This window comes from Mustela lutreola, chromosome 10 (assembly GCF_030435805.1).
Source record: "Mustela lutreola isolate mMusLut2 chromosome 10, mMusLut2.pri, whole genome shotgun sequence".
NCBI lineage: Eukaryota > Metazoa > Chordata > Mammalia > Carnivora > Mustelidae > Mustela > Mustela lutreola.
This window is the reverse complement of record NC_081299.1, coordinates 54,817,763-54,834,773: the sequence shown is the minus strand read 5'-3', so window position 1 is coordinate 54,834,773 and position 17,011 is coordinate 54,817,763. Positions and strand designations below refer to the sequence as shown.

General features: G+C 34.3%; 1 protein-coding gene across 2 annotated transcripts in view; it reads left to right on the top strand.

Moving 5' to 3' along the window:
• DNAI4 (dynein axonemal intermediate chain 4) overlaps positions 1-16,756 on the top strand; it is an 81,824-nt gene extending 65,068 nt beyond the window's left edge. For both annotated transcript variants that reach the window (XM_059135816.1, XM_059135815.1), the window contains 6 exons: positions 148-305; positions 607-728; positions 6,957-7,055; positions 8,210-8,436; positions 11,081-11,237; positions 16,534-16,756. In XM_059135816.1, the coding sequence (XP_058991799.1) occupies positions 148-305; positions 607-728; positions 6,957-7,055; positions 8,210-8,436; positions 11,081-11,237; positions 16,534-16,578 (808 nt within the window). In that variant the 3' untranslated portion in view covers positions 16,579-16,756. The remainder of the gene's footprint in view (positions 1-147; positions 306-606; positions 729-6,956; positions 7,056-8,209; positions 8,437-11,080; positions 11,238-16,533) is intronic.
• Positions 16,757-17,011: the final 255 nt, after the last annotated feature.

Genomic DNA, 17,011 nt, shown 5'->3' with positions numbered 1-17,011 from the left:
TTAGAGTGAAAGTCCAATTTTGAACAATAAAGTCATCATTCTATAAGTAGGTCACAATGCTCCAGGGAGCTGTCCTTATGACTTAAACTTATGTCCTTTCAAAAATTATGACAATGATTCTATATTTCATGCTTTCCCCCATTTTAGTGAATCACCTCAAAAACATTTGGGACCTGTATGGCAACTACAGTGGATAGAACAAGATCGAGGCACAACAGGTGACGACAAAAGAGAAATACTCGTTTCTATATCAGCAGATGGAAGAATCTCGAAATGGGTGATACGGAAAGGACTAGACTGTCATGGTAAAAAGAATGTATACATACATATATATCTATCAATCAAATTATCTTTCTTGTTATGTGCTGCCTTAAATTTCCTAGTGAGCCTCGTGTAAGAGGTGCCCAGTTTGAGTTTGGCTGCATAAGAAAGAACCTGGGCTTAGTCATTGCTTTTTCTGAGCATCTTGTTCTGGTATTTGCTAATTTTAACCTAACCACAAAACGATGGCAGAAATCATACTATTCTTTGTAGAAGGGACACACATTATATATACAATACTTTTTCATGTGGGAAATAAGACATATTTTTTTTCTTTAAATAAAGATTTGATGCGTTTGAGGCGAACTACTACTAGCAACAGCAAAAGGGGAGGGGAAAAGGAAAAAAAAGGTGAAGCTCTGATATCTCGACAGGCTCCCGGAATGTGTTTTGCTTTTCATCCTAAGGTAAATTATTTCAGTCCATTAATTACTATTGCATATAACAATTTCCAGTGATTTAAATGTACTAAGATATAAAGCAAGACAAAATTTCAACATGTTAATGTTATACCTTGTAAGTAAAAATAAAGCAAATGTAGACATAGCTGCCAAACTAAGGTAGTAGAATGGCACATTCCAGTTGGCTGTATCATGTCTTTATCTGCTTTCTAGAGGAAATGCCTGTATTTCTTTTTTTTTTTTTTTTAAGATATTTATTTATTTATTTATTTATTTGACAGAGAGAGATCACAAGCAGGCAGAGAGGCAGGCAGAAAGAGAGAGAGAGGGAAGCATGCTCCCCGCTGAGCAGAGAGCCCGACATGGGACTCGATCCCAGGACCCTGAGATCATGACCCGAGCCGAAGGCAGCGGCCTAACCCACTGAGCCACCCAGGCTCCCCCAATGCCTGTATTTCTGAGGAACTGTGGAAGGATTCCCTTTACAAGTTCATGTTTAACTTGGATGCCCCTCCTTGCTCCTCTTGGGTGTTCTGCTACTTTATGATATTGATAGAAACCAAAACTACTGCACAATCCTCTATTCCAATGCAAGTGGTAACTCATGATTCTGAGGATCAGGAAGACCAGTTAAGTTCATGCTTACAAGCCCAGAATCAAATCAAAGTAGAGTTAATGAAGTTCTACTTTTTCTCATTCTTTTTATCTGGAAGTTCTTTGGAATCAGAAAATTCAGTAACTATGACAGACATCTAAGGAAACATATCCTTATGCTTTCTGTTCTATGTATTATGATCATCTTTTTTAGTGACACCATCATCCACCTAATTATGCAAGCCAAACCTTGAGCTCCTACGCTTTTCTACCCTATCATCCCAATGATATTTGTCTTATTGTCCTACTCCTTTCAGTCCAAGACTACTCATTGCTAATGTAGTTCAAGCCTTTATTATGTTTCACTTCTACCACTGTAATTGTATTCTTAGCTGCTTTCCTTTTCAAATTCTTGTAATCACATTTCACCTTGACTCTGGAACAGTGGTTCTCAATGTTGGCAGAGAGGGGCATGTTTCACCACCAGGGTACATTTCACAACGTCTTGAGATATTTTTGGTTGTTTCAGCCCTAAGAGGTAGGACATGGGAAGGAAGGCTATTGGCATCTAGTGGGCAGAGGCCAGGGATCCTGCTAAATATCCTACAATGTGCAAGGAAACTCTGTCTTCCTCTGCACAGAAGAAGGAGAAAGAAAAAGGAAAGAGAAGGGGAAGGAGAAGAGGAAGGTGAAAAGGAAGGAGAAGAAGAAAGGAAGGAGAGGGGAAGAAGAAAGAGGAGAAGGATAATGATAATAATTTTATTATATTTATTATTATTATTATTATTATTAGCTGACCCAAAATATCAATGGTGCTGGATTGAGAAATGTCCTTGAAGTGTCTTTGGCATAAAGACCTTGAGATAATCATGTAGTTTGTAAGTAAAGAGCTTTGCTTCTTCCTTTCTCATCTGATTACCTTTTATTTCTTTTTCTTTCCTGATGATACGGGCTTGAACTTCCAGCACAATGATGAATAGAGGTGGTGAAAACAAATATCCTTCTCTTGTTTCTGATCTTAGGGAGAAAGCATTCAGTCCTTTTACTATTAACTATGATGTAGTATGATGCAAGCATTCTGTAGATGCAATCAGTCACATTGACGAGAACCCATTACATTACCATTTGTTGAGACTTTTATCAGGGATAGATGTTAGGTTTCTGTCAAACGCTTTTTCTACATCTATGGAGATGATTCTATATCTTTTCTTTCTAAGTTTATTAATATGATGAATTACATTAATTTTTAAATTTTTGTTGCTGAACTAAATCCCATTTGATCATGATTTATTCTTTTAATCTACTGTTGGATTTGGTATACTAAATTTTTGTTTAAGATTTTTCTTCTTTGTTTGTAAGGGATATCTATCCATAATTTTATTTTCTTTGTTTGGTTTTGGTATTAGGATAATCCTACAGAATGAATTGAAAAGTATTCCCTTTTTACTTTTTTGAAAGAGTTTACATACAATTAGCATTATTTCTTCATTACATGTTTGATGGAATTAATAAACCATCTAGGACTGGAGTTTTTTGGGGGGGGGAAGATTTTTAACTTTTAACTAGAAATTCAAATTTTTTTAAATTTTTTATTTTTTATAAACATATATTTTTATCCCCAGCGGTACAGGTCTGTGAATTGCCAGGTTTACACACTTCACAGCACTCACCAAAGCACATAGCCTCCCCAATGTCCATAACCCCACAAAGAAATTCAAATTTTTAATAGATATTGGGTTATCATTATATTATTATCAGTTCCTTCTTGAGTGAACTTTGGTAATTTGTGTCTGTCAAGGAATTTATTTCATCTAAGTTATTAAATTTCGTGGCATAGTAATATTTCCTTAGTATCCCTTAATAGTTATAGAATATGTAGTGATATCACCTCTTTAATTCCTTCTATTAGTAATTTATATCTTCTCTCTTCTTTTTTCTTTAGTCTGGCTAGAAATTTATCAATGTTATTGATCTCAAAGAACCAGCTTTTGATTTCTCTGTATTTCACTACTGTTTTTCTGTTTTCTATATAATTGATTTCCAATTTGATCTTTTCTTTCTTCTGCTTTGGTTTTATTTGCTCTTCTTTTCCTATCTTTTTAAACTAGAAGCTGGGACCATTGATTTGTGACTTTTCTTCTTTTATGAATAGAGGGATTTGTGTTATAATTTTTCTCTAAGTACTGCTTTGGCAGCATCCCACAAACTTTAATATATTGTATGTTCATTTTCATTCTATTCAGAATACTTTCTAATTTCTCCTTTGATTTCTTTTTTGATGGGTGGATTATTGAAAAGCATACTATTTAGTGTTTAAATATTTGGTGCTTTCCCAAGGATCTTTCTGTTATTGATTTCTAATTCAATTCCATCATGATTAGAGGTGAACTCTTTATACTGAATCCTTTTGAACTTACTGAGATTTGTTTTAAAGCCCAGAATGTGAAACTTACATGTAAATTTCGCTGTACACTTAAGAAAAAATATATATTCTGCTGCTGTTGGGTGGACTGTTCTCTGAATGACAATCAGGTTAAATTGGTTGAAAGCATTGTTCAAGTTGACTATCATTTTCTGCCCATTTCTTCCATCAATTATTAAGAGAAAGGTATTGAAGTCTTTGGCCATAATTGTGGATTTATCTAGTTTTTCCTTGTAATTCTATCAGTTTTTGCTTAGTGTAGCTTGAAGCTTTGTTCTAGATATATGTGTAAGATTCTTATGTTCTCTTGATTAATCAAATCTCTTGTCATTATAAAGTGGCTTGTTTATAACTGGTAATATTATTTACTCTGAAATCAGCTTAGTCTGATGTTAATGTAGCCACCCAGCTTTCTTTTAACTAGTGTTAGCATAGTATATCTTAAAAAAAAAAATTTTATTTAAATTCCAGCTAATGTATAGTGTAATATTAGTTTCAGGTATAGAATTTAGTGAATCAACACTTACATACAACACCTGGTGCTCTTCACAACTAGTGCCCTCCTTAGTACCCATCATCTATTTAATCCATCCCCCTACCCATCTCCTCTCTGGTAACCATCAGTTTATTCTCTGTAGTGAAGAGTCTGTTTCTTGGTTTTCCTCTCATTCCCTGACAACTCCCCCTCATCCCACCATGTTTGTTTGTTTTGTTTCTTAAATCATTGTCCATCTTTTACATTTAACCTATATATATCTCTATATTTAAAGTGCATTTCTTGGGGTACCTGGGGGGCTCAGTGTCTTAAGCCTCTGGCTTCGGCTCAGGTCATGGTCTCAGGGTCCTGGGAATGAGCACTGTATTGGGTTCTCTGCTCAGCAGGGAGCCTGATTCCCCCCCCTCCTCTGCCTGCCTCTCTGCCTACTTGTGATCGCTCTCTGTCAAATAAACACATAAATCTTAAAAAAAAAAAAATAAAGTACGTTTCTTGTTGGTCGCATATAGTTGGGTCTTGTTTTTTTTTTTTCTTTTAATCTAAACTTACAAGGCCCGCCTTTTAATTGTGTTGTTTAGACTATTTAAGTTTAGTTTGATTTTGATATGGTTTGGTTTGAGTCTGTCATTTTGCTTCACTGGTTTATTGGTGGTGTGGAAGATGGTGGTATAACATGTCCTGGTGGTGTGGAAGATGGTGGTATAACATGTCCTGGAGGCAGGACCCTTAAGTACTATCTCAACTCCAGAACTTCTTAGAGGTTGGGCTGAACCCTCTTTTGCAACTGCATCATAGTTCAACTTGAATCTTTGCCCATTTCTGTTCCTTTCAAAGAGATTGTTCCCCAATAGATCTCTTGAATGGAAATCTCAGATTTTATAGACTGACTAAAACAGCTCTAGACAGTGACCTTGTTCTATAGAGAAAGATAACATTTATAAATGGTGTTGGGATAATCATTATCCATATTAAAATGGAATTAGATACCTACCCCATCATACAAAAAAAACTTCTCGAAGAAGATATAGGAAAACATTTCTATTACCTCAAAATGGGAAAAATTTCTTAAACAAAGCACAAAAAATGCAAATATTTTAAAAAGTTATAAACCCAGTTACATTAAAAGGAGGACTTCTGTTTATCGAAAGACACTAAAGAAAGTAAAAAGGTAAGCCATACACTTGGAGAAGATATTTGCAACATATATAATAGACAAAGCATATGTAATGGAATATATAAAGAACTTTTATGTAAATAAATATAAAAAATATAATGAGTAACATAGTTAAGAGACATAAACAGAAGAAGAAATACAAATGGCCAGTAACATAAAAATGTTCTCAACTTTGTTACTATTCAAAAAATGGGGCCTAAAAACATTAGGTATAATTTTTTTTAATCTCATATAATGCCAAAATTTAAGATTTCTAACATAACCCAACTGTTGATAAGAATGTGCATCAAAGGGAATTTCTATATACTGCTGAATACAAATTGGTAATACCAGTTTGGGGAAAAAGTTGTATTTTATTGTGTTATTTAAAACTACTTCTATTCTATGATCTAGTAGTTGCATTCTTAAGTACTGGTACATGCTAGAGCAGTGTATCTCAAATTTTAATGTGCATACAAATTACTTGGGAATCTTGTTAAAATGCAGATTCTGATTCCGTGGGTCTTGGGTAGGGCCTGAGATTTTGCATCTCTGAAATGCTCCCAGGTGATACTGATTCTACACAGCCTGGACATAGAGTCTGGCTTTCAGACCTTTTAACTATGACTACACAGTAGGAAATAACACTTAAAAATCTCTATTTAGTACATACATAGTACAAGTTAAAAATGCTTGAAATTCCATTCAGTTCCATCTTTCATTCCAAGCAAGAATCATTTCTTCAACATTATGTACATAGTTATTGTTAAGTCATCTGTTCTTCTCTTTGACTAGTTCTAATGAAAGAACACTTACTATTTTCCTAGATTGCTAGTTCCATAGTTAGGGAACAATAAATTAGAAAATTTTCTTCCTGGGGTACTTGGGTGGCTCAGTGGTTTAAAGCCTCTGCCTTTGGCTCAGGTCATGATCCCAGGATCCTTGTCGGGCTCTCTGCTCAGCGGGGAGCCTGCTTCTTCCTCTCTCTGCCTGCCTCTCTGCCTGCTTCTCTGCCTGCTTGTGATCTCTGTCTGTTAAACAAATAAAATCTTAAAAAAAAAAAAAGAAGTTTTCTTCCTTATTTTAAGCCAGTGCTTGCCCATTTAATTTCTAAAAGAGGATCTAAATTCTTCCCTCTATTCCAGCAAAGAACCAATCTATATTTTCTTTGCACTGTAGTCCTGCAAGTAGTTTAATTATTATAAAATTATTGTAGAAAGAAAAAGACAACAGAAACCATGATCAAGACAGTATTTCTAACTTTAGTTCTAGAGTTGATTTTAATAGATCTTGAAGTATCTGGTTTTGTTTTTAAGATTTTGTTTATTTATTTGACAGACAGAGATCACAAGTAGGCAGAGAGGCAGGCAGAGAGAAAGGAGGAAGGAGGCTTCCTGCTGAGCAGAGAGCTGGATGTGGGGCTCGATCCCAAGACCCTGGGATCATGACCTGAGCCAAAGGCAGAGGCTTTAATCCACTGAGCCACCCAGGCACTTGGGATCTGATTTTCTATTTAGCACATTTACTAATGTATCACAAGCCAATACATTTTAATTTTTTGTGTTTTAGGATACAAATATCTATTTGGCTGGCACTGAAGAAGGTCATATTCACAAATGTTCCTGTTCGTATAATGAGCAATACCTAGATACCTACAGAGGACATAAGGTCAGTTTAATTAGAGTAGATATGGAAATTTTATCTTTTATTACTTCTGAAAAAATAACATTATATACAGTACTTTTAACATGCAGTAAACTTACATCTTCAGAGTTAGTATTACCAACTTGAATTAAGTGCTATCTTGTATGCAAACCATTGATTACATGTAGGGCATCTTATTTGGCTTCTAGATATATTTTTTTTTCTCTTTGAGAGACAGAGAAAATGCAAGCCAGTAGGGATGGTGCAGGGAGAGGCAGACGGAGAGGAAGTGAGAGAATATTAAGCAGGCTCCATGCTCAACATGGACCCCGACACAGGCCTCGATCTCATGACTCTGAGATCATGACCTGAGCTGAAATCAAGAGTTGAACACTTAACTGACTGAGCCACCCAGGCACCCCTTGCTTCAAGATATTCTTGATTTCTTCTTCAAGTTATGGAATTTAAAATGATTTCTGAAAAACTTTGCTTATGATAACATGCTGATCCCAAAGTAAAAAGGTGTCTGGCATATATACTTATTTGCTGTATCTTTTGTGATTGTTCCATCTATGGGTTTCAGCATTTTCTCCCTCATTAAAAAAAAAATCTTAAATTGGAGAAAGACAACTATCATATGATCTCCCTGATATGAGGAAGTGGAGATGCAACATAGGGGGTTAAGAGGGTAAGAGAAGAATGAATGAAAGAGGATGGGATTGGGAGGGAGACAAACCATAAGTGACTCTTAATCTCACAAAACAAACAGGGTGAGGGGTTTGGGAGAGGGTGGTTGGGTTATGGACATTGGGGAGGGTATGTGCTATGGTGAGTGCTGTGAAGTGTGCAAACCTGGCGATTCACAGACCTGTACCCCTGGGGATAAAAATACATTATATGTTTATTAAAAAGTAAAAAAAAACACATATTTTTAAAGCAAATAGGTAAAATATGTATTAATATAGAGTTAGTATTGTGACAAGTATATTTTTATGTCTCCATATGGCATAATTTAGGGAAGATTCTATGACCTTACTCTCAGCTAAAATGATACATGATAATGCATGGTGCATAAATCTTCTAGAAAGCTTAGCATTTTTAATTTGCTGGTGATGTTTAAAATATAAGATGTTCAATATTATGTACTTACGTATTTTAATTTGTTCTTCTAATTCTAGGGCCCAGTGTATAAAATAGCATGGAACCCATTTTGTCATGATGTGTTCTTAAGCTGTTCTGCAGATTGGGGTGTTATTATATGGCAACAGGAGAGCACCACACCCTTTTTGAGCTTTTATCCAACCACTTATGTTGTTTACGATGTTGCCTGGTCTCCAAAATCCTCCTATATATTTGCAGCTGCAAATGAGAGTAGAGTGGAGATTTGGGACCTTCACGTCAGCACGTAAGTGTTAATGCTTTTCTTTAATAGTTCTCATAGAAGCAGTTTTCGTATTGGTTAGGGGGAATTGTAGTTACTTTAAAACAATAATTGTCTACACTATGAGAGTTTTTTACAAATGAAAGCTATATGCAAGGATGCTATATTCATTTTAATTATTAAGACCATATGTGGTTTTGTTTTTTTTAAGATTTTATTTATTTATTTGACAGAGAGAGACACACACAGTGAGGTAACACAACCAGGGGAGTTGGAGAGGGAGGAGCAGGCTTCCCACTGAGCAGCAAGCCCGATGAGGAACTCAATCCCAGATCCTGGGATCATGAACTGAGTGGAAGGCAGAGGCTTAGCCCACTGAGCCACACAGGCGCCCCCCATATATGATTTTAAACATATTTAAATGAAGATACATTACCTTATTCATCTCAAACTTTTACAGGCTGATGTAAGATATCATAGCTACCTTGAATTATCATTGCCTGCTCTATGGAAGAATGTAGAGAGGCAGCTAATTGTCTTTAACTGAAGATTTTCTACAGTAAGAGAAAGGGAACAAAATTATTTTTTATAATATTTATGTATTCTCTTACCTTGTTTTAAAACATATTCAAAGGGCCATGCATTTATTTATATTTTTTAAGAATTTTTTTTAAAGATTATTTATTTATTTATTTGAGTGCGAGAGAATGAGAGCACAAGCAATGTGAAGAGGAGAGGGACAAGCAGACTCCCCACTGAGCAGGGAGCCCAGTGCGGCCTGATTGATCCTGGGACTCCAGGATCATGACCTGAATGGAAGGCCCTGAACCAAAGGCAGACAGACACTTAACTGATTGAGCCACCCAGGCACCCAGGGCCATGCATTTAATTAAAAATTTTAATTTAATGCATTTAATTAAAATTTAATTTAAGGTGTTACACAGTTTAGATTGTCCTCTAGACCCATCTTTCATTTTAAAATGAAAATTTATACCATATAGGAATAAAGTGTTTGTGATTTTACTTCTTCAGTGGAAAATACTATAGATTTTTAAGCTGCTTATTAGCAGAAGAATCAGGGAAATACATTCTTTCTTAAAATAAGTGACAAAAAATTCAGTGGGCTTATTCTTAATGGCAATTTTTTCCCCCTAGAAGTTAAAAATTAAATAACTCTAAAATGTTGTCATGGCTTCTACTATGAAATGGTTTGAACCCCAAACCAAAGATTACATCACAAAGCAATTTATATTAGAGTATGAGATGACTAATGTATAAAATGATTACTTAACTCATCCCACCTCTGATTTTAGTTTTTTTTGGTAAAACGGTGGTTCTCAGGACATTTCTTCAGACATATACAAGTTACTGCTTCTTTTGTTTGTAGGGTGTCACTAGATTGCTTTACACGATAGAGAACAGAAAAAGTTCTTATTCAAAGTATTCTCTTACATTCCAGAGGTTCATTTGGATCAAAATGTCCTTCTATTAAAAGACATTTACTACTTAAGAAGTCATATTAGTGAGGGTTCTTCAGAGATAGAGATACAATAAAAAGAGAGAAAGAGAATTATTTTAAGGAATTGGCTCTCATGGCTATGAGGCCTGGCAAGTGCCCAGTTGGCAGGCTAGAGTTTCCATCAGAAATCCATATTGCAGTCAGGAGTCTGAAGGAAGACTGGAGGCAGAATTAAAGATTTTATTTATTTATTTATTTGACAGAGAGAGAGAGATCACAAGTAGGCAGAGAGGCAGGCAGAGAAAGAGAGAGGAGGAAGCAGGCTCCCCGCCGAGCAGAGAGCCCGATGCGGGACTCGATCTCAGGACCCTGACATCATGACCTGAGCCGAAGGCAGCAGCTTAACCCACTGAGCCACCCAGGTGCCCCTGGAGGCAGAATTTTATTCCCCTTCAGGGAACTCAGTTTTTTCTCTTAAGGTCATCATCAAACTGAATAAGGTCTGCCTGCACTATGGAGGGTAAGCTGCTTTGTTCCAAATTCTACTGATCACTAAATGTTAATCCCATCTAAACAAAACACCTGCACAGCAAAGTGTAGATGAATGTTGACCAAACAACTGAATATCGTAGCCTAGCCAAGTTAATACATAGTTACCCAGCACAGGATTAAACTTATGAGTGTACATCTTAATTATGAACTTCCTGAATTTATTTATTTGAAATTAGTTCACTGAAGAAAAGAAAGTTTTTTTTGTTTTGTTTTTTGTTTTTTTTTTTAATTTTTTATTTTTTATAAACATATATTTTTATCCCCAGGGGTACAGGTCTGTGAATCACCAGGTTTACACACTTCACAGCACTCACCAAAGCACATACCCTCCCCAATGTCCATAATCCCACCCCCTTCTCCCAAACCCCCTCCCCCCAGCAACCCTCAGTTTGTTTTGTGAGATTAAGAGTCACTTATGGTTTGTCTCCCTCCCAATCCCATCTTGTTTCATTTATTCTTCTCCTACCCACTTAAGCCTCCATGATCGAATAAGGAGTTGAGAAGTCGTTATTTTGATTTTGGAAACTTACTTAAGATGCTTATTTTGTTTTGTTTTTGTCACATGAAATCCCAGAAAATATCTGACTTTTCTTAATCTGTATACAAAAAGAATGTATTAACAACAACTGAATTTACAAGTAAAGTATTTTATTACAGTTTGGATCCTCTCATTGTGAATGTTGCTAACCCTGGAATCAAGTTCACAACTGTTCTCTTTGCCAAACAAACAGATTGCCTTCTAGTGGGCGACAGTGATGGACAGGTTGCTGTGTATGAACTAAGAAATATGCCCACTACTTTGGATTCTGGCCGGGTAAGACTCAAAAGTCAAAAGTTTATGTTATTTTGTGTAATTTTGTATCATACAAGGAATTTACCTTTCTTAATTATCTTAAGTGTAATGCATTAGGAAGAATGTAAGTCTCGAGAGTTGCTACCTACTCAGCATGGTATCTACTAGGCTTATTTTCTTTGAGCCTCATTTTTTTTTTTTTCTGTAAAATGAGAACAATATTGCTGTAGCATAATCATTATAAATGTGTGGAATAACTTTAAGTTGTGCCTAACATACTGTTGGGTTTTAATAGCTGTTAAATATAGCTGAAGAAGATTAGTGCAGATATTCAAAGATTTACAAGAAATGATATTTTTTATATTATCCAATGTTCCCAAAATAGGTATTTGTTTTTTTGTTTCTTTAGTGTTAGCCTATTCCCTTACTCTGATCTTCAAATATGAAAACTTCCTTGTAAAAGTTTGATAAGCAATTGGTATTACCAGCTGCCCATTATTTTTAAGGTAGCTTTTCAAGTTTTTGTTTTTCTAAAATTTTGTCTTTTGTCTTTTAAAGATTTTTTTATTTATTTGAGAAAGAGAGAGTGGGAGGGTGCGCACTCATGCTTGTGCGGGTCGGGGAGGGGCGAGGGAGAAGGAGAGAGAACCTCCAGCAGATTCCGTGCTTAGTTTAGAGCCAGACTCAGGGCTTAATCCCACAACCCTGAGATAAGGACAAGAGCTGAAACCAGGAGTTGGTCACTCAACCAACTGCACCACCCAGGTTGCCCTTCAATTTTTTTTTTTAATGTTTAAATTATTATTTTATGGAATAATCTGGAAAATATTACCATGAGTATGATAAACATGTTAAAATATTTTAAATATGCAAAAATCCATAAGAAAAATACACTAGACTATAATAGAAGAGTGGGTAATGGTAGGAATAGTTCATTCCCCCAAAATAATTAGTAAACATATTTTAAAATTAAACCTCATTGATAATTTAAGAAATAAAAATTATTACATTAAATTAAAATGTAGTAGCTTTCTCATATATGAAATTAACAAAGCATTTTTTAAAGAAGGAAAAGATTCCTTCTTTTTTTATTTAAAAAAATTTTTTGAAGACTTAATTATTTTGGAGAGAGAGCATGAAGGGGGAAGGACACAGAGAGAGAATCTTCAAGCAGACTACCTGCTGAGCATGGAGCCCAAGGAGGGGCTTGATCCCAGTGACCCATGAGATCATGGCTGAGGAGAAACCAAGATTTGGATGCTCAATCAACTGAGCCACCCAGGCACTCCAAGTTTTTTTTTTTTTTTTTTTTTAATTTATTGGGACTTCTCAGTATTGGCAAACATTTGATAAGATAGGTTTTCTCTTACACAGAGAAATGTTGGAATATTGTGGTATTACTTCTTTGGAAGCAATTTGGCTATCTAAACTGAGACTGTCATATTCCTGGAGCTCTATTCTATAGAAATATCAATAATGGTAATCAAAGAAATTAATTATAGCATAATTTATAACTGGATCAGAAAAGAAAAAGATCCAACCAGAGAGAAACGTGGCCAGGGAAGTCAGGTGTATTATTTCAATTTGGGTCACACATAGAAGGTGGAGTTTTACCCCAACCACATGGACTGTAAATGTCAGATAGATGATAGATAAATAGATAGTTGCTTGCTTGTCATTTCTCCTGCCTAAAATCCGGTTCCACTTATTTCAAGTCTTTGCTCAAATATCAGTCATTTTCTTGGTGATATCTTCCTTGGCTACCTTATTTAAAAGTGTACCTCTACACTTTGTGTTTAGGATTCTGTTTATGCCACATTAAAAGAAACAGATTAGAAGAAGAAATTTCTGAGATTATAAAAGACATAATGTCCAGTATGTATAAAGAACTCCTATTAAAGGATAAGAAGAATTCAATATTTCAAATGGACAAATGTATAAAATCCTAATTCATAGGAAAGATACTGGATAATTAAACTTAAGCAACATTCATTCTCACTAGTAATGAAGAAATATACAATTGAAATTGTGTAAGATATCAGTTCAAACTGATTGGATTTACAAAAAGTAAAATAGTAGCCAATATAAAATATTAGCAAAGTTGTGGGGAATTAGGAACTTTTATGCAAGGGTCATGGATTAGCATAGCCTCTTTGGGGAGCAATTCAGTAAAAGTGAAAATTCAAATACCATACAAGTCAATGATAACATAGAGGATGTCTTGTACATGTGTTACTAGGACATGTATAAGGTAGAAATGTGAGGTGTTTTTCCTTTCTTTCTTTTTTCCTTCATCTTTAATATTTCCTTGGTATGGAGATGATTACTCAGTCTCCTTTTGCTTAAAATGTTCACATTCAAGTATTTTATAAAATTTTTAAAAATCTTAGTTTATCTTAAGCTCTTAATTTAGATAAAATATTTCATTATTCTGTTTATAAGTCCAGCAAATTTTAATACCTATTTTTAATAAGCTTTTACAATAATTAAGTTCCATTAAATCCTTTAAGTTTAACTTATAAATTTAATATAGACTTTTAAGTACTTCAATTGCTTTATGGGCAAACAAATCTGATACTTAAGGAATTCTTATTAATTTAATGAATTTTAAATGTTGAATATGATGAATCTTAAATTTTCTTAAATGTTCCAATACTTTTTACAAAGTAGTAATATTTCAATCTATAATCGCAAGTCTAAATCAATTACCCAATTACACATTTAAATTAATTCTAATTGAACACCACTGTATGGTGACTAACGTAATATAAAAAACAGACAAATTTATTTGCGAGACAATCTGACAATGGCAAATTCTCTTAAAAATAATGAATATTTAAAATGCCAAATATATATAAGTTCCTTAATAAAAATTATTAAAATTATCTGTTTGATTTGCTGCATTATTTCTATATATAATTATTATTCTTCTCAGGGTAAAAATAGGTTTTCCCAATAAAGAAACAAATGAAGCATTCCAAGTAGTTTTGGAGATTATTTTCTCTACTGGCTGACATGCATACTTACTGTGGACATTTAAGGAGATTTTCCTAACTAACTTAAAGTTTTAATTTAAATTCCAGTTATTTAACATACAGTTGATTATTAGTTTCAGGTACAGAATTTAGTAATTCAACACTTCCATACATCACCCAGTACTCATCACAAGTACACGCTTTAATCCCCATCACCTATTTAACCCATCACCCTCTCCCCCTCCCCTCTAGTAAACATTGTTCTCTCTAGTTAAGAGTCTGTTTCTTGGATTGCCTCTCTCTCTCTTTTTTCCCCCTATGCTTGTTTGCTTTGTTCCTTAAATTTCATATATGAGTAGGGCACCTGTGTGACACAGTTGGTTAAACAACAGCCTTCGGCTCAGGTCATGATCCTGGAGTTCTGGGATCGAGTCCTACATCAGGTTCCCTGCTTGGCAGGGAGTCTGCTTCTCCTGCTGACCTCTCTCCTCTCGTGCTCTCTCTCTCATTCTCTCTCTTTCTCAAGTAAATAAACAAAATCTTTAAAAAAAATTCATATATGAGTGAACTCATATGATATTTGTCTTTCTCTGACTTATTTCACTTAGCATAATACTCTCTAGCTCCATCTGTATCATTACAAATGGCAAGATTTCATTCTTTTTTATGCAAACTGGTGCAACTCTGGAAAATAATATGGAGGTTCCTCAAAAAGTTAAAATAGAACTACTCTATGGTACAGCAATTGCACTACTAGATGTTTACCCAAAGAATACAAAACCACTAATTCGAAGGAATACCTGAATCCTGATGTTTATAGCAGCATTATCTACAATAGTAAAATTATGGAAACAGCCCAAATGTCCATCAAGATGAATGGATAAAGAAGATGTGTTATATATATAGACATTAGAGCCATCTTTCATTTATTTTTTTTATTAACATATAATGTATGATTTGCTTCAGGGGTGCAGGTCTGTGAAATATCAGTCTTACACAAGTCATAGCACTCACCATAGCACATACCCTCCCCAATGTCCATAAGCCACTCACCCTATCCCTCCCCTTACACCCCCCCCCCCAGCAACCCTCAGTTTGTTTTCTGAGATTAAGAGTCTCTTATGGTTTGAGATATCTTTTATTTTGAGCACTATGCTCTAGAAGTAGAAGGCTAAGCTGAGTCTGAACATTTTTGACAAATGTGTGTGTGTGTGTGTGTGTGTGTGTGTGTATTAATGATTTCAACTAGTGAGCAAAATTTCCTTGTAACAAATATATTCCATGCATTTATAATAAATAGAGTTTTCTAATACAAATGTGTTTTTCATGCTTTTAGTCATTATATTTTAAAGGTTCAGGGTTATTTTTCTGGGAGCTTCAACAAAAACCTATTAATTAGATTTTGTATTACTTACAACCAAACACAAGCTTACCTGATACAAATTTTCCTGAACTTTTCAGAGGAGAATTATAATCAAATAGTAACTTGAAATCTCAAAGTAATTAATGTCAAATCATTATTTCCTATCAAGATATCTTATCAAGTAACATTATGTCCTATAATTTCTCCATTCATTTTAACCAAAGGTAAATCAAAATTATGGAAGACTTATGTTTTCATTCTATAGGAAAGATGTATACCAAATTTATAATAAAGCTTGCCTCTGGGAAGAGGAGGATGAGGGAGGAACAAGATTAGGGATGGGTACAAAGGGAACTTCAACAGGCATATTGGTTTTACAAAAGGCAAAGTACAAGGTAACACATGAACCAGGTGTGCAGAGCAAGATCCATTGGTGGAAACCCATTTTGTTTCCATTTTCCAACTTTTCGCGATATCTTTCTTAAAAACTCAACTACCATCTTTGGTTTCATCCTCTTGCAGATTATTATTTTACTTCTTTGGTACAAAGATTATTAATATTAAATTAAACATAAAATCCATATTGAAATTCAGATATTCAGCTCTCTCTAAATCAAGCACTCTAGGTCAGGAAAGAGTTTAAGATACCATTAATATCACAAACTATTTTACAGATGAGAAAACTAAGGTTTAGATATGAAGGCTAAACAGGAGCCATCAAAATGATCCCTCAACTGAATCCTTATAAAGTTGTTTATCAAATTCCCTTAATAGAGTCTTTCATAGGAAAAAGCAGGTTTATACTAGAAAGTAACTGTTACTCTTTAATTTTGCTTTGGTTTATTTACTTTTTACAATCTTTTTGGGTGCCCTTCATATGTATCACTAATTTATAAATTTTAAATGGCATTTTAAAGACTCCTTTACCTCTTAATTTATATTTTATTGCATTCTAATTATTTGATTTTTTTCTTTTCAGGGAGATATAATAAATACTTTGCTTGGACCCAAGCCAAACAGATAAGGATAATTCATCATTACTAATATTTTCTCTTGTTGCCATTTAAAGAAAAAGAAACAGTGTTTCATGTCCCATTATCCAATTTGTATGCAGTAAACTGGGATTTTGATGTTAGAAAATGATATTTTATGTCTAACCTCTATTACAACTTAACATAAATTTAATAAACTTTTATTTCAGAGATATGTAATTAGTTTGAGATCTAAACTAATTGTAAGAGTTTTGCTGAGATTTTCTTAATTTTTTAGTTATATTCAAAGTACATATAACTACATATGTGCACTTATAAAATATCCAAATCAGTCAGAAAATTATTATTCCATCAGAAACAAAGCTTGGAAATTATTAGAATTACTTATAGCAGAAATCTTTACAAGATGAAGTTCCATAGACTTTTAAATCTTCCACTTTCCAAGATCTATTTTCTGGAGTTTAT